The 24821-nt window shown below is 45.5% G+C and overlaps 2 protein-coding genes across 2 annotated transcripts in view; both read right to left on the bottom strand.

Moving 5' to 3' along the window:
* Positions 1 to 574: 574 nt before the first annotated feature.
* On the bottom strand, positions 575 to 4553 carry ZFP36L2 (ZFP36 ring finger protein like 2; the record flags this gene model as incomplete). Its single annotated transcript, XM_081997507.1, has 2 exons — positions 575 to 3975; positions 4503 to 4553. 2 exons carry the CDS (start codon positions 4551 to 4553, stop codon positions 2569 to 2571), a joined length of 1458 nt encoding a protein of 485 aa, XP_081853633.1. The 3' UTR covers positions 575 to 2568.
* A 4482-nt stretch (positions 4554 to 9035) lies between these two features.
* Positions 9036 to 24821, bottom strand: part of THADA (THADA armadillo repeat containing) — a gene marked incomplete at its 3' end in the record, with an annotated part of 166742 nt that continues 150956 nt past the window's right edge. Inside the window, exons 36-37 of the mRNA XM_081998208.1 lie at positions 10562 to 10728; positions 9036 to 9374 (exon numbers count right to left, since the gene is read on the bottom strand). Coding sequence (XP_081854334.1) covers positions 9036 to 9374; positions 10562 to 10728 — 506 coding nt within the window. The remainder of the gene's footprint in view (positions 9375 to 10561; positions 10729 to 24821) is intronic.

Below are 24821 nucleotides of genomic sequence, written 5' to 3'. Positions count from 1 at the left end.
ATACCCTCAGAAAAGTAATTTGCTTAAAACCCAAGGCCTGAAAACTGATTAACACATTTAATGCCAGCCCGATTAACACCAATATGCCCTTGGCTGGGTGATGGGAGCGTTGAGGCAGAAGTCCGCATTCCTGCGAGGGAAGAGGAACAAAGCTTTTAGGACAAAGGGTAAACCTTAATTATGCCTTTTTATTACCCAAACTGCCATTTCCTCCTTACCCCAAACAAACCGTGAAGGCTAATGGCACGCTCATATACCCCTATAAGCGATGCGATTGATAAATGCCATTACTAGATTTTTCCACTCCAGGGGTTAGGCTACAAGTAGCAAAGGTTTGATACTTCACCCTCTCTTTAAAAAAAAAAAAAAAAAAAAAAAAAAAAAAAAATTAAAAAAAAGGCAGGATACAGTACATCACTAGTGACAATACTCCCGAACCTTCTGGAAACATTTATTAGCTTTGGCCACCAACCAGTGATTGCTGGCAGGACTGGACTGGAGCTACGGTGCAAACTGGTTAATCTGTACCTAAACGTATTTGTGATTGGGGAGAAGTGTGTGTGGGGGGGGGGGGTTTAGCAAGAAATATTCCCTGCCTGGCAGCCAGAGCTCCAACAGTTTGAACGGGTTTTCTTCTTTTTTTTTTTTTTTTTTTTCCAAAAAAATTTTATTGGGAGAACTACAAAACATTTACAGTACAAAGTTTACAGTCTCACACAATTTGTAGTGAACTGACTCCCGAAAAATATATTACAACTCAAGTTGACTTATCCTTTAGTTACATTCAAAACATACTTCTGTTAAAGTAGTCCAAAAGAGTACATAGTGCTCAATCTGTACCTATGTACAAACAAAACTAAGCTACTGCTCATTCATCCACCGTCCAGGAAAGTTTTGGAAAACTCCCGACTTTCTACACAAGGAAAAAAAAAAAATTACAAGTTTTGTAATTCCATTAAACAAGATATGCTCAGGTACTGTATAAAATTTCAGATCCAAAGATGGCCTCCATTCTTATAAAATAAATGAGTGGCAAAAGTTTGCTGTAGTCAAAACCCATCCCTACATTCAAATTATCTCAAGCATTAAGGAAAATACTTATTTGGTTGAGAGATATTTAAGGCAAGCATGGACCCTCAAGAAGGCACTGTGAGACATAATACTGGGACCCCCAATTATTGCTACATACTTTGAGACTATATCACAGTGTGATTGGTGGAGTTAGGCAACAAAAAAAATACTTTTTTGGTTACTTTAAACAAGTCTGAATTAGATTTGCCACTTTTAAGTCTGATTGCCAAGACAGTCTTTTTTTTTTTTCTTTTTGGTGGTGGTGGGTTTTTTTTTTTCTCGTTTGTTTTTCAACTCGGACGGGCTACAACCATTTACATTCTAAAAAAACCCATAGAAATTCCTCAAACTACTTCCACAGCATCGAGACCGATTTCTATAAAGAAACCATGCAATCTTTCAGATTTACGTAAACAAGGAAAGAAATTAATGAAATAAATATTACATACAATCTCTTAAATTAAGAATTTTACTCATTTACAATAAAATAACCAAGTGAAGTTACAAAAAGGCATATATTACTGTGAAAAGAACACACTCCACATTTCGCCGATTAATAATGGCAATCATAATTTAAACATAATAAAAGAATATATATCTATTGCTTTTCATCATACCCGATAAATACAGTATGAACAAATTACCAATGTATACTTTTCACAAGATAATAAATAAGTTAAATAGTTTCATATTGAGTTGTGTGCAGTGACTCATTCATGCAATCAACTCAAACAGCTAAAAAAAAAATTAAAAAAAAATCAGCAGTTATTCTCCAACAATTACAAACTAAACTCAGTTGAGTGCTTCCAAATAAAGCAACAACAACAAAAAAATTGTTCTAAGCCAAACATCCACTAAGTGGTGGCAATGGAACCAATATTAAACTTTGGAATGAAGGTTTTAGCATTTGTTATAATAATAATATATAGATATATAAAAAAAGAAGGTTGTTATCAAGGCATATTCTTGGCAGGATGTTGGATTTTTCTTTTTTTTTTTAAAAAAAGCTTATAGGTTTAGTATGTTCTGTGTTTTTATTTGAACTGGATTGAAAGACAAACTAGTTTGTAACTTTTTCTGCGTGTGTCTGAAGGCTTTGGAGGAGCAGGACTGGCAGGACTCGCGCTCCCCGGATTGTTTGTTGCTTTCTGGTGGTGTCTTTTCTAATGCTCTTTTTTTTTTTTTGGAACACAGATGGAATGGCTGCTGCTGGTGCATATCATAACTTGTCTCCAAAGAACAACAAAAGAACCCCGAAACGAAAATCCCCTTCTTCCAAGGTCTCTCTATAAAAATAGGTTTGTTCAGTTCGTGTTATTTGCCCTTTCGCAAAACGCTTTTTTTGTTTTTGTGGTTTTTTTTGTTTTGTTCAGCTCTCGGTGTATATATAGATAGGTAAGATATATGTAAAAAAAAAAAAAAAAAAAAAAAGAAGAGGAGGATTCGCTCTCTCCGCTCGCTAACTTACGTGCTGGGCAGCCCGGCGCCCCGGCCGCCCTAGTCGTCGGAGATGGAGAGGCGGCTGAAGATGGGCAGGCGGCGGCCCGAGTCCAGGCCTGGCGATTCGGAGCCGCTGAGGGAGCCGGAGCTGAGGGAGCCGCTCAGGTAGCTCTCCCGGTCGGAGAGGGAGTCCGGGGGGCTGGGCGGCGCGTCGAAGACGGGTGACTCGGAGAGGCGGCGGAGGGGCTGGAAGCTGAAGGGCGGCGAGGCGGGGGGCGGCGGGCAGCCCCCGCCGGGCGGCGGCGGCTGCTGCTGGCAGCGGTAGTAGGCGGCGGCCGCGGCGGCGGCCGCGGCGGCGGCGGCGAAGTTCTGGGTGTGGAGGGCGAGCGGGGCGATGAGGCTGCCCAGCTCCTGCCCCGAGAAGGCGAAGGCGTTGTTAGCGCAGGGCGGCGAGAGCAGCTCCTCGCAGTAGGAGGCGGAGGCGGGCGGCGGCGGCGTGCGCGACCCGCCGGGGCTCTCCAACAGGGCGGCGTCCAGGCGGCCGCCGGGCGGCGGCGGCGGCGGCGGGGCGGCGCTGTGCGGGGGGTGGGGGTGGTGGTGGTGGTGGGCGGAGAAGCCGGAGAAGCTCAGGCTGTGGTGCAGCTTGGGCCTCTCGCCGCCGCGCGGGTGCCCGAAGCCGCCGCCGCCGCCCAGCGGGTGGTCGCGGGGGGCGAAGGCGCGGAGGTCGCCGGTGCTGCCGGCGGGGTGCGGGGGCGGGTGGTGCGGGTGGTGGTGCGGCCCCGCGGCGGCGGCGGGGGAGGCGGCCGTGCCCCCGCCGGGCGCCGGGCGGCGCTCGTCGGCGTTGTGGATGAAGTGGCAGCGCGGGCCGTAGGGGCAGAAGCCGATGGTGTGGAAGGTGCGGCAGAGCTCGGTCTTGTACTTGGGGTGGCGGGTGAGGCTGCGCAGCTCGTGGAAGCCGTGGGCGAACTGGCACTTCTCGCCGTACTTGCAGGCACCGCTCTCCTCGAAGGGACGGCAGAGCTCCGTCTTGTAGCGCGTCGAGTTGATGGGGGCCCCGCCGCCGCCGCCACCCCCCGAGCCGCCCCCCTTGCCGGCCGCCGCCGCCGCCTGCTGCTGCTGGAGCTGCTGCATGAGGTGCTGGCTACGCTCGCCGTTCTCGCTGAAGGAGCGGTCCCGGAACTTGTTCTCCTTGTTGAGCAGGGCCGTGGGGCTGCTGCTGCCGCCTCCGCCGGAGCCCGTCTCCTTCAGGCTGCCGAACGAGGAGGAGGAGGAGGAAGAGGAGGTGGAGGAAGAGCTGGAGCCGGTGGGGCTGGGGAACTTGGAGCCGCCGGCCAGCGCCGGCAGGTTGCTGGTCGAGTGCCGCCGCAGGAAGCCCGGCGCGAAGCTGGAGCTGGGGGGGGTCACCGGGGTCCCCACGGCCTTCTTGTCCAGCATGCTGCTGAGGTTGGTCAGGGACTTCTCCGTCTGCCGGGGGGGGGGGGGGGGGAGACAGGGGGAGACAGGGAGCAGGAGAGAGAGCGGGTGTTGGGGTGACCGCCGGGCGCCGCGGGGGTCCCAACACCCAGCCGGCCCCGAAAGCGCGTCCGCGGCAAGCGCTCGCGTGCCAGGGCGAGCGGGGCAGAGCCGCGAAGCGGCCCCCTTACAGGCATTGCTGCCTGCGCAACTTTTTTAAAAAGTTCCTTTCGGCAGCGCGACGCTGGCGGGCGCTGGGCGCCGCTCCAACTTCAGGAGGAAAAAAAAACAACCCCAACGAAAAAACAAGCCCCCAAAAGCAAGAAACCCACCCCCAAAGCCCGGGCAGCGAGGGCGCAGCACGCCCCTGCGGGGCTCCCCGCCTTGCATCAGCCGCCTTGCAGCCGGAGCCGCGCGGCTCCCGCCCGGCCGGCTGTCAGGCGGCCGCCCGCCCCGCCGGGCCCGGCCCCGCTGCGCCGTCCTGCACACCGCGGCACCGGCCCGGCGCCGGCAGCCCGAGGAACCACGCTCCTCCCTACCTTGCACAAGAAGTCAATGTCGTAGAAGGCAGATAAAAGCGTCGTCGACATTTCTAGATCCTGTAATGGTCGGAAATACAGGAAGGACCGAAAGATCCCGCTCTCCTCGGAGGGTTTGGAAAAGCCACGACTAGACAAGGAGGGGGCCGTTTGCTTGAGATCCGAAATGGTCCCGTCTCCTTCCCGGCTGCGCGGGCGGGACGGCGGGTGCCGGGCCGAGGCGGCGACGGCGGCTGCACAGCAGCGGGCGGACTGCGGGGACTCCGCGGCGCCCCGCGCCGCCCCCATATAAACGCCGCCGCCGCGGCCGCGGAGCCCTGCTCCGCCCGCCCCGCCCCGCCCGCCGGCCCGGCCCCGCCCCGCCAGGCCCCGCCCCGCCCGCCGGCCCGTGCCGGCCCCGCCCCGCCGGGCCGCCTCGAGCGCGGCAGAGAGCTGGGGGCCGGGCCGCGGTGCCCCCGAGCTGGCGGCGCCCGCGGAGCGGGGGGACGACACACCGGCCCCACGGCCCGGGAGCACGGCGCCTGTCGGGCTCGGCTCGTCTTCGCGCCCCTCTCCCGACGCCCGGCGCCCCCGCCGTTGCTGCGGCCCCAGCCCCGCCAGCGGCCGGGAGCGGCCCCCCCGGGCGGGCGGTGCTGTGGGAGAGGTGCGGCAGCGCCGGGGACGCCGCTTCCCCCCGCCCCACCGAAAATAAACTTTTGCCACGTAATTGGTTTGAAACAAAGGTCGGGCCCGCGCTGGCCCAGTGCGACCGGCGGGACGGCAGCAGGGCACGGGCTGCGCGCCCCTCCCTTCTTTTTGGGGCGTTCAGGTTTTTTTTTTTTGTTTGTTTCGTTTTTCTGTGTGTTGGGAGTTGGGGAGCGGCCGGCGCGGGGGCGCGGTGGCCTTAATCCCGCACCGGCCGGACACCCCGCCGCGCATCCCCCGCCCTCGCCTTCCTCCCACGCTCGCCACCCGCCGAGGTCTTGTGTCCCGCCGGGCCGCTTCCGCAGCCCTCCCGCCGGGGCGCGGGGCGAAGGCAACGGCCGGTGCCCTCCTCCGGGCCGGCGGCCGCCGGGCACGGCACCCCCGCCCCGGTAAGGCTGTGCAAACACGACGTGTGAGCGGCGGCGGCCCCGCACCCCCCCGTCCCCTGTCCCCTCCCGCCTTTGCTCAGCCCCGGGACAAACGGGGAAGGGGAAAACAGACGGACGTGTAAAAGTTTTACTGCTGCCAGAGCCAGCAGCGGCGTTTGACCCCGGGCTTCCCAGCCGGGCTGCCGGGTGCTGGGAACGCAAGGGTGCAAATCCGCCCACGTCAGCAGGAACGCTGCACTTTGAAAACGTATTTGCAAAGGAAAGCAACCGCGCGGGGGGTGGGCGTATTAGAGCAGTTCGCGTGGGGTTTTCACACTCGTCCCCCCGCCGCCGCCATGCGGCTCACGCTCCCGTTTGGTTCCTCCTCCTCCCCGGGGCTGCGGGGGGAGGCAGCAGGCGGGACCCGGCAGCACGGCCGGTGAGCCCCCACCCCCGGGGGAGCAAGCCTGGCCTGCGAGGTCAGGGCTGAGCTTAGCGACAGCGATCGAAAAAGCGCCGCGGGAAAGCGCGGCCGGGGGAAAAGCAGCCCAAGCCTCGCCCCCCGCCCTGTCCCGGCACGCCGCCGCGGCAAGGCCCCGCCCGGCTGCGCGGGGATCTGCCACCCCCTAGTGCCCGCACCCCCTCCCAGGGGTTTCCAAAACAACGTTCCAAGTCCTCCTCCCTTCGCCTCCTCCAGCCCTGCCGGGGGCTTACACAGCTCCTGACCGAGCCCCCCAGGCGGGAAGCCACCCGAGCGCGGGACTGACGAGGACGCACGCCATCACCTGCATCACTTCCCATCACCGCGCACCTTCTCCCGTGGCCTCCTCCCGGGCCCGCTCGGCCGGGCTCGCCTCCTGACCCGAGACCCAACTCTTCCTCCTCCCAAACATCTCTGTGATGACAACACCCCCTCCGGCGCAGGCCCTGCCCGCTAGCGAACCGCGTGAAGGGTTTGTGATGGCAACAGCCACGCAAGGAGCAATGTGCCGTCGTCATTTAGAGGAATACTGACTTTGATCAAACACACGGCCGATAAGTACTGCGGTGTAAGATTTTGCTAACTCTCTTCTGCAATTGCTGCTTAGGGTTTAAAGGTTCTTGATGGAGTAGTCACACAGTAACTCAAGTCACCGCAGCGTGGGGTGAAATCTATGTGTGCTGAGAGAATTTTTTTTTTTTTTTTTTTTTATTTGCTCTCTATAAACTCCGGCGGGATGACAAGAGGTTTCAGTTGCATTTTAAAACCATGATAAGGAAGACTGAGTTTTTGAGCCACTCGGTTTACCGATTAACCAAGAACTCAAGGCTTCACAAAGTTACTTGCCTTTTACGGCCACTGTGGATCTACCGCTATGGCATTACCTGTCTGCATTTATCCATTTGTCAATATTGAATATACAAATTCTACCCAGTTAAAAAAAAAAAAAAAAGCCAATGTTACCAGATAGTCTTACACTAACCACGGACATGAGCAAGGTCACACGACTGTACTGTCATTTTGATACTACACAAAGTTCTGTTTGTTTTCTACTATATAAAAGCTGTTGCTACACTAGTTCAAAAAATGCTGGAAAGGTGTGGCAAAACCGGCAGCTGTTAACTAACTGTACAGGTCTTGACTGTTTTTAAGAGTGGCTTCCAGACATAATCTGGGCTGTTCTTTCCCCAGGAGCTCAGAACAGATGCAAATTAATTTTTAGCTTAGCTCACGGTGTGGCTTGTTAAGTTCAGTACTGTGCATTCTGTGAAACATCTTTTCATCTCGGCTTCCAACATCTCCCTTTGGCCTACTGAAGCCTCAAGTTTTATTGTAAATTACTTACATAACAAGTAACCCTGAATCCTGGAATCTTACAGAAAATATTTAAACTTCTGTTCCTAAATTACCCCTTTTTTAGTAGTGACTTCGACAGGCGCAGTTTTCAGATGTCCACTAAACGTAATTCGGAAGCTTATCTTGATTTACAGCAGATTCCATTTAAACTCAAGAAGTCGGAAAATACCGGCTGTCGGGCACCGCCACACCCAGCTAGTGCGAGCGGCGTGGGCCCGTGCCCGGCCCTGGCAAGGTCAGGCCAAGCCAGACCCTGGCGAGGTCAGCTAGGCCAGACCCTGGCACGAAAAAGGGCGGGGGGGGGGGGAGGGCTGGGCCCGGCCTGGGCGCGCGGGCGTGTACGGCGGTGCTGCAGCGCCACCTGCTGGGCATGCGCCGCAACACGCAGAGCTCCTCTGGCGGCACCGGCCGTGGATTCCCTGTGCCACCGTCACCAAGCTCTACGACGAAACGGTGGTAATATACAATTACGCGAAGAGACTGAAAGCGAGCAGTCGTTTGTCGGAGATGTTACTCTTCCAAGGAGACTGCAATAACGACGTACACCGACGTACGTCTTCCCTTTGACTGCGCCCAGCCGCGCTGCAGCCAAAGATGAAGTCACAGCCCTTGGCTAAACGAACGTAACATATCCTTTTTAACTAACTACTTTTTTTTGATGTCTCCTTTTCCGATGAAGCCCAGTTTCTGTTCCCAGAAAACATACAGCTGCGAAGCCCGACAAGCAGTGACGCTGTTGAGCATGCGGCATGTTCCCCACGCTGCCTCACCTGAGCGCCAGTGACCGCCGCTCCCGAAAGCCACCGCTGCAGCGCAGGACCGCCTCTGGGACGCTTCGGGAGGCCTAATGCTACTCAGCCGGACCTTACTTTCCCAGGCTGCTTGCAGAGCAAGGTGTTTTGAAGTAGAGATGAAACTTTTGTTCGCAATGGGACAGCTGCTTTGTTTTGAACACAGCTGTCTTCGTTTTAGAGCAATTTTAGAAAACTGGTTATTTGATTTACAGGAAAAAAGATGCGTGCAGAAGTCTGCCGCACGCTGTTTCCATGTGCAAAGCAAGGTTACTACCAAAGTGAGAATCCTTGCCTTCCTTCAGAGGAAAACGCAGTAAAATTTAAAATATAGTATAAGAATTGTTGTGGACAAAGGAGACAAGGTTTGCTTCTTTTCTTTTAGAAACACTTAAAAATAAAATTTAAAAAATACCATATTAATTTAATAATCACCATTCTACATCTTGAAAGGAGACAAAAACACCGCAACTTTTGCTTGGTATTAAAATACAAGAGGTAAAAATATGGGATAAAACATAACACAACTGCAGGTGGCCTGCACCTGGATGAATGGAAAACATTCAAGTTTAGCTCCTTTACTTCCTACAGTAGCTATAATAAACCGTGCTCAGCTGAATGAAAGTAGCAAATGTATTTAAAAGGAACAGTCTCCCACAGCACATCGGACCAAAGAAAAGGTCAATGGACTCGTATATAAAAAATGTGGGTTTAGCCTGAATACTGAATAGTTTGTTGCAGGTTTACTGGAGTTGTCACACCAATCCCCTATTCCTTGAACATCGTTAGAATTCAGTCTCCATGCCCATCCAGTAACACGTGCGCAGCTCCCCGACGAGGAACTTCTGGTAAATCACTTTTCCAGATTTTCATCTTTGCAAATATCGTCGGACTTCAGCAGATTTAATATCTGAAGGCAGACCGATACTCTCTCGTTTTGAATAGCCAATCTTGTGAATTCTGCAGTTTTGGAAAATTCTGGAGTCGGAGGTAGTGCTCTAAGAAGGTGTCCAACGAGCTGGGCTTGGTCCAGCGCTATTCTTGATAGTCGATTAAGTTCTCCATGATCTGGTAAAGTTAGATGAGTCATCGATATAAGCTGTAAAAGGTGCTTACTAAGTTGTCTGACATGAGTCAACTTCTCTGCCCAAAAATTCACTTCCCCTTTATCAAACAGGTAATCATCTTCTTCCTTAATAAAAAGAAAAACAACAGCAGTTAGAAAATAACTTGTGGTCTTGATAATAATGAGAAAATTATAAAAGATATGAAAGAAGATACATAGAGAAATAATAATAGAGGCTCTTACAGTACAGCTTATTTACATTTAAAAAAAAGGTAAAAGTTCATATGCAACCTTTTTCAAAGGTTTGAGAAGATGCAGTAAAAAAGGTCCCTACTTTGCCGAAGAAATTTTACCTTCAAAAATCAGGCAGTTATGGTACAACTCTTGGGAAACGGTGGAAGTAAATAAAAGTCCTAATCCTTAACATGTGCTTGCCTCCCCTTGTGAAACTGTCTTATATTTCAGAGAGACCTCTCTGTAACCAGTATGGTAATTTGCTATATCATGGAGCTTTTTGAGTGGATTAAATGAAAAAGGAAAATTGTATCAGTCAGTGAAACATCAGAAAGGCATACCTAAACCACAGGCTTAAGAAAAGATTCATAATAGATTTCATGGGTCATATTAATTGTCAACAAATTTCTCAAAGATGTAGCCGCTCCTGCTCTTTCTGGTTTACCTTCCAGCACTATTTTGATTTTTCCAGTCTTTTCAAGACAAAGAGACCACAGCGTATTATACAGTGTTAGGTTTTACGGAACCAGCCTGGCAAAGCTTTTCTTTATGTAAATAATCCTTCTGAAGGCGATGACCCATGTAAGCGAGGGTGTTTCATGTGCTATGCAGAACCAGTCATATGGAAGATGGCACAAAGTTACCAAATATTTAAATGACATCTCTGGAAAAGCCAGCAGTTGGGAGAGCAGTGTTCTTGAATGACAGATGTGCCTGGCACCCACAGCAGCAGTTTAAATTCAAGGCAAGCCATCATCTCCAATGATACCGAACACAATTAATTACAGCCTCAAAATGTTTCAGTCAACAATGATTTGTTAAGTGACTTGATTTATTTAAATGTTTGCTTATTGGTTTCTTTAATTTTATGCTGATATTGCCAGGAAACAGATATCAAACTCTGTATTTTCATTCTAAATACTGTCCACGTAAATTTTTTGTTTTAATTGTAAATCAACTAATACTGGAGTAGTGATCATCAGGCTTCATCAGATGAGATATTTCATTCTATCCCTACCACAAGACTGCAGAAACGTAAGCAATCCCAACACGAGATAGTGACTAGTTGTTAAAATTACCGGGCCTGAAGTCGCCGAGTCTCTTTTCAGATCACTGTCTCCCAGCAGCCACTCCAGCAGGATTGGTACACCGGCACGGATCTGCCCCCACCGCTGGAGCAGCTCACACACTATGCCAAACGCTAAATCCAAGGCCATCGGAGCATTCACTATCTTAAGTGTAAACTCTGTTGAGAGAAAATATGCATAACAACCTATAGCAAGACCACAAACATCTCCAAATAAAATCAGCACAAAAATGATTTCTTGAAAACAGATGCTGAATTTACACAAACACGTTTAGAATGATGAATTATGCTGCGAATAAGTTAGATGAATGTTCATTTCTGTGCCACTTGGGGCCTTTTCTCAATTCCAAAATAATACATGAAGCAACTGAAAATGCTGATGCTTAATATTTTTTTTCCTGCCCATGTAGTAAGATTCATTAATTTGGGATTAAATATACAAAGATGTCTGTTAGAAACATCTCCAGAGACAGTCCTGACACTACTACACGGTGACTGTTATTGTAAAACTGCAGCTATGCCTTAAATCTGATTTGATGATTTACTGGAACTCAAAACCTACAGCACATTATATGTTTTTAAAGGGCTGGGATATAAAATGAATAATTATTCGGTGTGCAATCTCTTTATATAGAATAAGAAATACATATATATACACGTGTATACATATACGCACGTGTAAGAGAGATCAAGCATGCACGACAGGCTTAGAGATGTTAAAGAAGGGAAAGGCAAACCCTGTTTACAATGCCATCACAGAGCTGTATTTATACAGGTTTTGCTATCATGCCAGAACTGTACACAAAGCCATATTTCTTCGTAAACTTCCCCATGGCTCTCATTTGGGCAGATGCTGTTTTAACTGTGTGGTTCCTAGAGCTGCCCTCAATAACGGAGTACATAAAAATGCCAGAATCCCTGTTTGCACGAGAACTCCGATAACTGCGTTCACAGGAACGAGGTACAGCGCTGGTAATGTTGACGCTATTTTTCTTTTTTTAATGAGGGTGTGGGAAGATGACTGGAGGAGGAGAGCTACAGGAAGAAGCCCCTGTAAGATCTCTATTATTGTAAAACAGATTTTGGCAAAATTCATCCTGGTTCACAGTCGCCATCAAAAGAAAACTGTCCACTGAATGGTCTGTCTTCTAAGCAGTAGTATCGTAAGGACACATCATTCTTGAACGCTGTCTTTTGCAAGCAGAAAACACAGCAGAGCCAGAATTATTTGGAAAAAATCAATACGGACACGCAAGGCAGATCTTACTTTTGTGACTGAGTGTATTCACGTGTTTCTCATGAAGGAAAACGATTATTGACAAGAAAGAGGCATAGCAGTGCAGCCAAGTCCTGTCCTTCACAACCTACGTTCAGAGCCACAGCACAGACCCGTGTTCTGCAACACCTCCCGAGGCCTCACGCCAGCTGCAGGTTTTCTAAACTATGTTGGCGCAGCCGAGAAACGTACAGTAAAACACCAGGACTAGGGAAATACGTGTGCCAACAAATAAGGAAGCGCAGTAAACAACTAAGGGCAAAACAGACCGCTGGAACGATGGGTACATGGTATTTGATAGACCAGGCAAGGTACCGAGGACATCGGGGAGGATGAATTAGTATTTGAGACCATAAGAACAAAGGACTGTAGTAAGGAAGGGAGTGAAGGAGAAAGAACAGATGGTCCCTTCTTTATCTTGGAGTTAGATGAGGGTAAATGGAAATCTCCTTGAACAAGCAACAGGAAGGCAGGCAGTCAATCTCTTGGTGACACTAATAATGTTACATATGCAGTTTGTCTCTGCTAGACAGTAAAATGAAATGTTCAAATCTGTTTTCTTCATATCAGGACTTATCACTGTAGGAGGACATCCATCAGCTTTGTCCGTGAGGGGGAGCTTGCAGGGGTGCAGTGTGACATTCCCACACCACTTTTTTTAGGTATTGCTTTTGCTGACATTTCTTTCCAGGACTTTTTTTTTTTTTTTTTTTTTAAATAAAAAAACCCCAAACAACCTTGCTTCCTCTGTTGCTGTGCCCCGCTTGGTACCAGTCTGATACTCTAAAGAATGGGTACAATGGTTGTCCTCTCTGTTTTGATTTGCTTAGGCTCAGGTAGAAAACACAGTTTCATTCAAGTGTCATGGGGACCTTTACGCCTCAGAAATACTGGAAGAATCAGAGCTGGAAGAACAGAAATAAAGATGGAGCACCAGATTCTGAGCCTGAAACAAACATCCCTGTTACGAACGCTTACAAAACACAACATTTTAAACCCAGCTCTTTTGAATTCTGATGATCCTTCGGAGTTTTACAGATGATTACTGAATGCCTACGATTGTCAATATTTATATAATGTCTCTTGCCTGTATCACTTTATTTGTATTTGAATATTTAGCAAATTAAGTGATGCTGGGAGCTAAAACCCAAACATGTTATTTCCCACTACTGTCTTCCTGAAGTTAGCTGCTGCTTTGGAGGACTGATTATAGATACAACTGCAGATATCTAAAATAGCTGCCATTTTCTGGAGCCTTTTTTCCCTTTTAAGATTTAGACTCCTGAAGTATAAATATGGTGATGGTCTCTTTGTGAATGAGACCACTGGACTACTGAGAAATGCACCAAAACATATATTGGGGCCTCTAATTCTGTTATTACGTGAACATGCTGAAAACTACCAAGAGGTAGCAAAAAAAGTAATGCTGAGGTTCTACTCAGACTGAACTTGCTTCCTAGATGTTTTTCAACAGTGTGACAGAAGAAAAGGCAGTTCTGTGACACATAGCACAGCAATCTTGTAGGGAACCTTGTACCACAACAAAGGAAATTATAAGATTTTTTTTCCCCCCCAAAGAGAAGTGAAAAAAATTACAAGAAAAACATACAAAGAAGGTCTAACACACAGGAAAAACATGAAGACCCTGAACGCAGTATTGACCCAAAAGATGCTGACCACCCTTCTGTGAACTGCAGACACCATTTAACTGATCAAAAAAACTCACGCATCAGTTCTGATGTTGAGACCAGAGAAAAACAAAGCAACATCACTTTCAGAATGCTGAAACTTAGGCTTGAAAAATTTGGGTAAGAGCCTGCCTATCTTGGGTTTTGTGCTAGAGAAGCTAGCACTGTGGCCTCTTGGTACTTGAGGTGTTGACACAGGTTCAGCAACAGATCAAACTCTGGCACATGAAGAGTTTTTGCTTCCACCTGCCCATCCCATCCCATCCCATCCCTCTACTGCAGAGCATCAGGAATGGCTCCATGGTTTCTGAATCCCTTCTTCAGCTGCCACTACTTAAGAAACACACTGACATGAACTGACTTTGATACCAGTTCACACAAATTTGATGCCAGAATAGTTCAGGATCAGATTTGGGGACTACCATTACCACAAGGACAACAAAAAGATGGCGCAAGTATGCAAAAAAGGTGTATCAACTCCCTAAGCTTGGGGTGCTGAAGTAATACAGATAAATAATAGCAAGCAAAGTTACATACACACCCATGACTTAATAGGTAAAAAAAGTTTTCAGAGGGGAAAATGTGCCATTGCTTTGATGACCCTCAGCTCTAAAAGTAACAGCAATAGATGCTGTGTGTACAGAATCTTTTAAGATACCCACAAAAGGTTATGTCTTCTAAAAATAAATGTACGTGTCTTCACTGACGTATTAACTGTTTACAAAACCTGCTCCTCACTTCATCATTTGCCGGCAAAACAGAGCTGATTTTCAAGAAGCCACATATTACACATGATGCCGTGTTCATGACTCACGCTATGACTTCAGAAAGTGGTCCGAGCAAGCTGGAAGTTCACCGGGGGCAAAAAGGGCAGGTGGCTTTCCTCACCCCACAGCCCCCTTCGGGCCATGGACTCCGATGCTTACCTCCAGCCAGCTCAGGTACTCTGCTGATCACCTGGTAAATTAACGCTCTGAATAGCAGAACATGAATTTGGCACGCAACTCGGCATGTGGGTTCTTCTGCTCGGGTGGCAAGCTGAGCTGGTTACCCTGCAGTCAGAATTGGTACGGCTGGGAGCCGGGGAGGGGAAGATCACAGGGCAGCGGGGGGAAGGAAAGAGGCCGAAGGGAGAGCGAGACCTCCCCGTTCAGCAAGCTCTTAGTTCAGGTCAGCTATAATCCAAAACTTCTCCATCAGTCATGTACGCAAAACACTAACAGAGATGATTCAAATGACTATTAATAGCCTTTCATAATCTAAGTAACTATTTAAAGTAACTGAATAAAAAATTTCAAGTGACAGATTTCTAGAAGCCCCACATATCTGGTTACTGCCACAGGAACTAAAGCAGCAGAAATTGAACCTGAAGACGTAGCTATTGGCAAACACTGAAAATACAGTAGTGCTCCTACCACAACAGTTCTACAGACTATCAAAACTGTGTTAAAATTGTCAGGTTTTTAAATTCTAAAACATGTATATGTTCCAAAATGAAAAACAACATGAGCAAGATGATCATCTTACTAAATAAGCCACTACAGGGCTGAAATACAAAAACTTCTCTATGCCTTAAACAAGTAGTTACAAGCAGAAGAATTAATACTACTCCTTGAAATGAAAAACAAACGATAAGAATCAGGTACTACATGCTTTTTTCATTTTGAGGAACTGAATTTTCATAAAGGGAAAGGGGTTAAGGACTGCAGTGTTTTAGTCTTTGTGAATCCACCCACATAAAAATTAGACCTCCCACATACACATTCATATACTCCAAAAGCTTTGATCATGCCAGATGCAAATATTTCTTCTAGTGGCCTATTACGTGTCCTCCAACTATACAATTGTTCTCTGTTAAAGTCTCGGTGATATTATGGGGAACTGAAAGGATGTATTAAGAGCACATACACAGATATTAAGGACAACCATGATAAAATATAGGCAACGTAGAAAAGCAGAACGTATTCCTTGCCTAACAAAGCACTTTGTAATTGATTTTATACTGGAAATTGTTAACTAAAGTTCATTTCAGATCAAAGAGTAATGCAATTTTTGTAAATGTATACTGTGTTCCGAACAAACATAAAGAGAAATAAAACTGCAAGGAAGCTTAGTGTTAACAGTCCTGAAAGAAAGCCTCTCAAAGAGCGGTATACCAACAGCAAGGATGTTTTCAAGGAACAAATACAGGGTAAGTTCTCCAATTGAAATTACTGGAAGTATTTTAGGTAGACCAGGTATACCTTAAATTGGTAAAATATTTTTTACTTTTTTGCACAAAGTGCCGCCTACCTAGGCATGAACATGACTACATCACTATCACTACAGTACCTCGTAACACCCTGGTAAAATAAGGTAGTATTCTTGCTTCAGAGACAAGCATGGACATTTAAATCAACAAAGCTCACTGAATGATTGCTTGGCAAAACTGGAGATTTACCTCAGGTTTTCTGATACATTATCTTAACAAGGTGATGAATACCAAGCAAGAGATCAGGTTCCCATAGCATCACAGTCACTAATACCTGTAATATTAGATTTGCAAATGGAAAATTCACCTATTGGAACACTAATCACGTTTTTGCCGCATTGAAGGTTTTCTTCTTTTTGGTGTGAATAATCAAGTTGGCCTCTATTCTTGACATACCAAATATAAGAGAGCTGAGTGAGGCATTGCTGCAGATATATTTTTTTTTTACTTAAAATACTGCATTTATGTATGCACAAGCTTCACAAAACTTAAAAAGCCTTCAAAGTTAAAGAAGAAAAAAATCCCACTTGGGCCCAACCCAAGAGTTACATAAACTCGTAAGTAAAGCGAGGTTAGAAACCAAATTTCTTATGTCGAAATAACCTGCTTATATGCTCTACTTTGAGCTAGACAGGAATTGTGTAACTCCACAGCAAGGCAACACACAGGTGACTTGCCACCAGAAAAACAACAGGACAGAAGAAGTAGTAGCAGTAGATAGGAAGTAAAGGGGTTCTCATACCCACTCAATCTCCACAAATAATGTTACAATGCCATCATCTTTCTGGGCACTAAGTAAGATTAAAAGAGGACAACTGAGAAGTATAACAAAACAAAACCAAAACAAAAACCCCAAAACAAACAAGCAAACAGAAAACCAACCAACCAAACAAAAAAGGAAATGCAGAAACGGTAACTGTTGTGTCCGGGTAGCGGGCAGATGGCTCTCGAAAGCGTGCTTGTTCATTGCAGTGTGTCAATTTAAGTTACAAACATCAAACTTTCCACTTTTTAAAGTGACCATTTATGTAAAATCTAATATATAAGCAGATTCCTTTTTATAGTGTTTCATAAAATCAAAGGCGATTAGATCACTTCTATCCTCTCGAGAAATATCATTCCCTAGATGACGTACAACTACTTCATCTGTTTTCCATTTTCCTGCCTGAGTCTGTTTTATAGCCGTGCTTTTTCAGGATGACTTTAAAAAGAGGCCCTTCTTGACATCATGCAACACGATGTCAAAACACAACACTATTACAAAACAAACTAATCAAAACTAATTTCTTAATAGTTGCAGTCCCCGAGCAGAGTGGCAGTAATGCTGCTCTCAGCTTTGACACTGATTATAAACAGATCTGAGTTAATAACATCTCTGATTATGAGGGAAACTTACAGCTCAGGGCTGAGCAGAAAATTGAAGTTCCTTCTTGAACAAAAAAGCACACACATATTCATCATCTTTTCAAGCCCCTTTTTTGAATGTGAACAGAACAGTATTTTTCAACTCTGTAACTAGATTCCCCCCCGCTTTTTTAAATATATACATGCATACATAAGCTTTTCCTAGACAAGCCTTGCCTCCTGTTACTCAAAGGGTTTTATTACAAAACAACCGCAGCTCACAGATCTGTCAGAGGAAATGAGCGTTTGGACTTTACCACTTGCATTACTGCTTTTGCAGAACCTCCCCCCAAAAGCCATGTTCTAATTTAAACAGCAAAAAAACAATACCCCTTGCATAAACCCACAGAACACATGCTTTTCCTTTTGAAAAGGTAAAAATAATATTATTCAACTAATTGCTTAAAACACTGCCAATGCGAATGCGAGTATATTTTTTAACTCAAGTTATGTATTTATTGGGGGAAAAAAGATATGTACTCACAGTTTCAAGTTAGTACCACCAGTACAAAATACATGACTAAAGACTCTTGTTATTGGCATGTTCCAACTAAGAAATTTTTTGCTTAGCACTGATGAAGATTTGTGAATGTGAATGAGATGTGAGTTACAACTCTGCTATAGGAACACAGGAGACCCATTTATCTCTGTGACATAGCTGGAATTTCAGAAAAATATCTGGAAAATGGTGGTAAAAGGTTTGTTATTTAAGGGATAAAGGAATAAGGAAAGGGTAGGTAATCGATACAGAAAACTGTACACAAAAGTCTTCTCCCCTCAATACCTGAAAACCAATACAATTTGGGCAGAACACTCAAATGTTTAACAGCTATTTTTTAAATCAGTAATCGAAAGGCAGGCTTTCCTTCATTGCTACAGAGTCATAGCCGTGACCATCACAGCTTGCATAAGGAGCCTATCCAGATCAGTAAGCTGCTGTCCTGTTTACTCACTTGTAATTAAAATGCTGATAAGAAAAAAACATTTAATAAGATTACTCACATGAACACTCCATTTAACATTTACCACCTTCAGACTCCAGTGCTGAGCACATGAAATTATTTTTCATGTATTCTTTCTGAATTTTCAAGCATATAACAATTATATGGCACCTTTACATAACGGTGCCACTGAGTAATTAATAGAGCTAAATGAGCGCTGGCAGTGAATAATCAGTAGCCAGTCTTTGATGGATGAGCTGATTCTAATTCAGTTCTATTCACTTTCCACTTTAATTAGTGGCATTGTATTCTACAAAGCAAGCGGTTCCTTCATCCATGTGATGATCTAACGTTGTGTAAGTGGGCTGAGAACAACTTGTAAGGTGTTGAAATAAATTTGGGAATACAAAGTCAAAAGTCACAGTGATTACACATGCTTATATAATGTAATTCTTTAAAAAGTAGTAAGTAATGTAAAGTTCCCACTGCAAAAGCCACTGATTTTAACAAGCACCATATACACCAGTAAGTCTTGCTAAGGCGATTATGAGTTTCAGTGCAGTAGTCCTACTTTTTCTTTAATTAAACCATGTGACCTGAATTACTAAGTGTATGTTGGCAGAATTTTCTGCAAGACACCAATACAAGGCATAAAAATGCTATGTATTTCTACACAAGTACTGATGCAACACTGTACTTAATTCTTCTGGTCCTATAAACCCTTGTTCTAGACGCATGCTTGTCGCAGCTGGTGACAACTGGTAAGCAAACTCTTCACTTTTGAATTACTGGAATTTAGACTAATTTTAGATTGCTGGAAAACTTTCTAATAAACATATAAAAATTTGAACTACTCAAGACCACTTAGGTTACAATATGCTTTGATCTTGTTCTAACTTTTCTCCTGAATGCTGGTTCACATTAGTATATCTTACCCTTCTCCCAGCAGTTCTGCTCTAAAGGGTGGGACAATGCAGAGTTGCAGATTCTTGCAAGCTGTGGCTATTGAGAGTGTCTGAGTAGAGAAGACACTCGCTAACTTACTACAAAACACCCGATCCAGGTGTATGTGTGACTTACTGAATGCAGGTATTTTGAGCAGAACAGCAAAAGGCAAGTTGGGAACCTCAGCAACTCAGTCTTCATATCTGTTCTGATACCTTATAATGAAATAAGTATGAGGAGAGACCGTTTTTAAGATGATTTCTATTTAATTTTTATCTTTGTTTCATATTACTTATTAAAAAAGGGTGACATTTGAAATGAAGTGACTATAAAATGGTTCTTATGGGAAGTGCCATAAACTTTTTGTATAATAATTTATGTCAAAAAGGTTCATGATATATTCTCAACTTCTTTACTGGTCAGTTTTCTAAACCCATTTTCTCAGCATTGTAAGAGCATATACTTAAAGACCAAAACCTCACAGAAGGTGTTCACTACACAAACGCTTGATAAAAAAAATCAACACCCTTACGTCAAAAGCTTCCCATACAGCCCAGATTGTCTTTCTTATTCAGGTGTTGTCTAAAAGATGAAACTTGTGTGTAAAGAATGGCTCACATTATTTTTTCCTTTTTGATGACATATACATACACAGATACACAATGCCATAAAAAATATCGTTAAACTTGCAAGCATACTGTAACTTTAGAAAATACCAGGACCACAAAACATTCACACATTCGTAACAGATGACCAAGAGGATGTTCTTCCTTTTTTTCTTTCCCTGTCAAGATCCAAATGCCTTCCAACTTGTTGCAAGCTGCTTTCAATGCAGTGTAGTATGATCTGTGGTGTAGTATCATCTGTTTTTACATGGTTTTCTGACATTCCAGTTAAAAATGTCATCCTGACTCTCGAGCTGTGGTCTAGACAGGCAGGTGCTGCCAAGGACCTCCTATTCAACAGTTCAGTGATTACAGATCCCGCAGGTATCTAACAGATAATTTAAGTGTAGCTGCACATATCAATCCTGAATGGGAAATACCTAGCTCAGAAAAATTTTTCGAGAGCATTTTCAGTTCATGAGAGAACCATTTGCTCTTCACAACGGGAAGATGATGAACCAATGATTTCACTTGAGAGTGAGTTGGTTTCTGGACTTACTTTCAGAAATACCCTGAAATGAAATGAAGTATACAGAGTCCTTATTCTTATACTACCAAAAATTTAGGTCAGCGTAAAGCCTTACTGGTCCTAATCACCCTAGTGTGGCTGAGGCACTTCTAGTATCAGGACTCAATGTTTCTTCCCAAGATTGTACTGGGTTTACATGGCCAGGTTTTGGTAGCCGGAGGGCTACAGGGGTGGCTTCTGTGAGGAGCTGCTAGAAGGTTCCCCCATGTCCAACAGAGCCAATGCCAGCCAGCTCCAAGATGGGACCTGCCACTGGCCAAATCCAAGCCCATCAGCAATGGTGACAGCACCTCTGTGATAACATATTTAAGAAGGGGCAGGGGGAACCAAACTGCACAACTGCAGCCAGAGAGAAGAGTGAGAATATGTGAGAGGAACAGCCCTGCAGACACCAAGGTCAGTGCAGAAGCAGGGGCAGGAGGTGCTCCAGGTGCCAGAGCAGAGATTCCCCTGCAGCCTGTGGTGGGTGAAGACCATGGTGAGGCTGGCTGTGCCCCTGCAGCCCATGGAGGCCCCCGGTGGAGCAGATGCCCACCTGCAGCCCGGGGAGGACCCCACTCTGGAGCAGGCTCCTGCCTGAAGAAGGCTGTGACCCTGTGGGAGGCCCACTCTGGAGCAGGCTCCTGGCAGGACCTGTGGAGCTGTGGAGAGAGGAGCCCAGGCTGGAGCAGGTTTGCTGGCACGACTTGTGATCCCGTGGGGCACCCACTCTGGAGCAGCCTGTTCCTGAAGGACGGCACCCCATGCAAGGGACCCAGGCTGGAGCAGCTCGTGAAGAACTGCAGCACGTGGCAGGACCCACATTGGAGAAGTTCATGGAGGACTATATCCCATGGGAGCGACCCCACAATGGAGCAGGGGAAGTGTGTGAGGAGTCCTCCCCCTGAGGAAGGAGAAGCGGCAGAAACAGCGTGTGATGAACTGACCACAACCCCCATTCCCCGTCCCCCTGCAGCGCTGGAGGGGGAGAAGGTAGAGAAAATCACAAGTGAAGTTGAGCCCAGGAAGAAGGGAGGGGTAGGGGGAAGGTGTTTTAAGATTTGGTTTTATTTCTCATTATCTTACTCTGATTTGGTTGGTAATAAATTAAACGGATTTCCCCAAATCAAATCTGTTTTCCCTGTGACAGTAATTGGTGAGTGATCTCCCTGTCCTTATCTTGACCCATGAGCCTTTCGTTACATTTTCTCTCCCCTGTCCAGCCAAGGAGGAGAGAGATACAGAGGCTTTAGTGGGGACCTGGTGCTCAGCCAGGGTCAACCCACCACAATCATGTTCACATTCCACCTTAAAGAGACTCACCTCCTTTTTCTTTCACACAGCTCTTGCCTCCTTGGTCATTTCTGGATTTTGTAGCTTCAGTGACCTCAGGCATTTCCCTTTACATGGGCAGGTCCACACCTCTTGGGAAATCCTCTGGCTTATTTATCTCTCTTACTGAAATACTTGAGGCTCTGGCATTTCCATACAACTGCCATTTAAATGTGTAACAGCTGGTCAAGACTTGCTAGGAAACTTCTAGCTGTCATCAAGGCATCTTCTAGCAGGGTCCAAGTGACTTGGATCGTATGTCTCTATCCCAGACATCTGTGGGGTGGCTACCTGTTACTTCATCTGCATCTCCATTAGACACAACACCATTTTGGAGGCCTTGACATGCTCAGGTGGATCAGTAAGTCGTAATATGGTTTGTACGAATTACTTTGAGCCCTCCTTCCAAGTAAGTTTACTGGAGGAGTAAGAGCTGCTTAGTCTTGCGTATGTGAACATATACACCAACTCACTGACTGATAAATATTATTCAGACAGTAATCAGAGGTCTTCAATGGAAAGTCTAACATAGACACCAATGTACTTGTCTAATACAGATTTTCTATTTGTCTTTTCCTTCAAAGTCCCTGGAGGAATTAGTTTGTGACTCTTCAAGTGAGAAGGAATTGAGACAGTGTTGTTGAGTGCTCCCCCCAACATACTGATGTGTGGAATGTAAGCGCTCCTTGCACAAGTTACCACAGAAGTGAAAACATTTGTGTCTCACATCTTAATGCAGACATGAACATCAGGGACTTGCCAGTCACTGGGAAGAAACCTCTCCTTCTATTCTCTCCACATTTAATATATGGCTTTGAACATTTTTCATTCCAAATATTCCAAAATATTCTAAAGAGGCAAGGAAGACAGAATGGCTAAGTAACCTGTGACTCTCAGTCATTCATCATGATAGGGACCGCTTCACAAATCACCTGTATTTCCACAATGTCCACAGAAAGAAGAAATGGCACTACCCATTTTGCAGGCAAAGTAGACAGCCATGAAGATTAAAAAAATCTTCACTGATTTTAGATGTCTGATCTGAGACATTATGACCTGTTTCACTCAGTAGTCAGCACCCCATAATGCTAGAATACTGAAAATGCATTTCCCTCTGGCTTCAGCTGTATGTGCTCTGAACGTCTGCAAATCATGCCTCCAAGGTATCTAGCTAAACACTCAGCAAACCAGTGACCTCCTTTCCAACTATGGTTGGAGTGACTTGCTTACCTGCGCAAAACAGCTCTCTGGGAGAGGCAGGGATAGAATGCAAATCAGAAGAGCAACACTAAATGGCTTTGGCATGTCCCTTCTTGTGATCCTGGTCCTACTATTGCTTTCCATTTTGCAACTGAGGTAGTACTGTTGGAGTCGATAGCTTCCTATACCGTACGTTCCCGATTCATCATCAGAGAAAATGTGTACTACCTACTGAATTCTGAATGAACTGAAGTAAAAAAAAAAAACAACAGTGATATAGTGTAGCTAATCTTTCCTTCTTAATACATGCAGCACAACAAGATTGAATTAAAGTTGCATTTCCTAACTTTTGGATTCTTGGCCTTGCAATCTTATGAATATTCTTAGTGTGGGGAAAGGGTGGAGGGAGAAGATAGCAGTGTGTACGTGTAGTTTTCCAAGTTCCAAAAAGGAAGAAAAAATCTATACCTTACCCAAATAATGTGACATTATATTGAAGCTCATAAGTCACGAGATTTGAAACTGTTGGACAATAGGAAACAGTAACATCACTACAGAGGATAGGTATACCCATAGCACTGCTCCAGTACCTTCTACCTAGTCCCAGTCACCAGACCCCACAGTATCTCAACACAGGTCTAACTATCTTGATGATTTAAGCCCTGGGTTTGATGCTCAGCCTCTTAACGATCTCCAGTCACTCTGTGTCCCAAAATGCAGTTAAGTGCTCCCCTTTTACCTCCTTTGTCCACTCTGCTTCTTCCCTACATTATTCCTCTTTTGGACCCAGTTCAGTCTCCCTCTTGCCACAACTTTCACCAGATCTTTCTTCTCCTTTATGACTTCCTCTCACATTGGCAAGAACAAGTCTGAGCATCACCTCCAGCTCCCTTATTCTCCTCAATTCAGCTTGACTCTTTCAGCAGTCAACCGGATTTTTCCAATTTACCTTTTTCCCCTTCTCCAACCACAAGTGATGGCTCATTCCTCCCCATTTTGCTGACAACCCAGAGGTATAATTGAAAGCACAGGAGTTTTCATTTGAAGTGCCTAAATGCAGCCTGGCCCAGAGCTGCCCACAGCCACAGCTGCAGAGTCCTCCTGAGGCATAGAGCATCCTCAGTAGGATGCAGGTAGGCATTTCAGGAGCAAAGAAATTTAAGCTGCTTAGTGAACACAAAAAATCTTCGGAGGCTTTAGCTTTTAGGCTCCTTTCAGTCTCTGCTGAACATAAAGTATAGCATTTTATAGCCTTATTTTTCAGCCAAATTTGTATATATTTTGCTAAAAATATCTTGCTCCAAAGATGTATAACATCATTCAAAACAAAAGGCCTTCAATTTTTTTGTAGGCTGCGTAAAGAAAGCATTTCCCCTAACTTCCTATGTAGAATAAAGACCACTGTAATAAAACCAAATAATTAAAGTTTAAAAAAAACCATACAGTTCAGAATTAATTTCATTTACAAAACAAATTATAAAGAGAAGATGGAGACAGAAAAGCAGAAGGCAGTAAGTTTACAGGAGTCAATGAAGAGTTTCTTGAAAAGGTGCAAGAAACAGGAAGGATGAAGTGGGAGGGCAGGTTGAGATGAAGGGAGCACTCGGTGCACAGAAAAGAGTAACAGCTCTGGTGTATTTTATTCAATCAGACTGGCAATCTACAAGAATAAACAACATCAAAGGGATTCTTGCCCCATTTTTAAACAAAATAAGGAAATCAGCAGGCATGCTTCTGTGTACGTGTTTCCAACCACAACTTCTTTACCAGCTGTACATTTTCAATCCAGTCTGACAAAAAGGATACGGGAATCCAAAATATTAAGTCTTGTTTGTATGAAAATAGCCAGCTGGGTAAAGAAAAGAGACCGTGTTACTGTCCTGCCTAGTGAAAGGCTGAAACTTCAGTCATCAAACATAAGAAAATCTACTTATCTGCAAAACATATCCATGAAAAAACGCAGGGTCCCTTAATTTCACTGCTCAAGTAACTTCTTTTCTTTTCTTTTTCTTTTCTTCTAAATAATGCCATTTGCAGTTACA

The sequence above is a fragment of the Phaethon aethereus genome (genome assembly GCF_964289735.1).
Source record: "Phaethon aethereus genome assembly, chromosome: 3".
Taxonomy (NCBI): domain Eukaryota; kingdom Metazoa; phylum Chordata; class Aves; order Phaethontiformes; family Phaethontidae; genus Phaethon; species Phaethon aethereus.
This window is presented reverse-complemented; position numbering and strand designations above follow the sequence as displayed.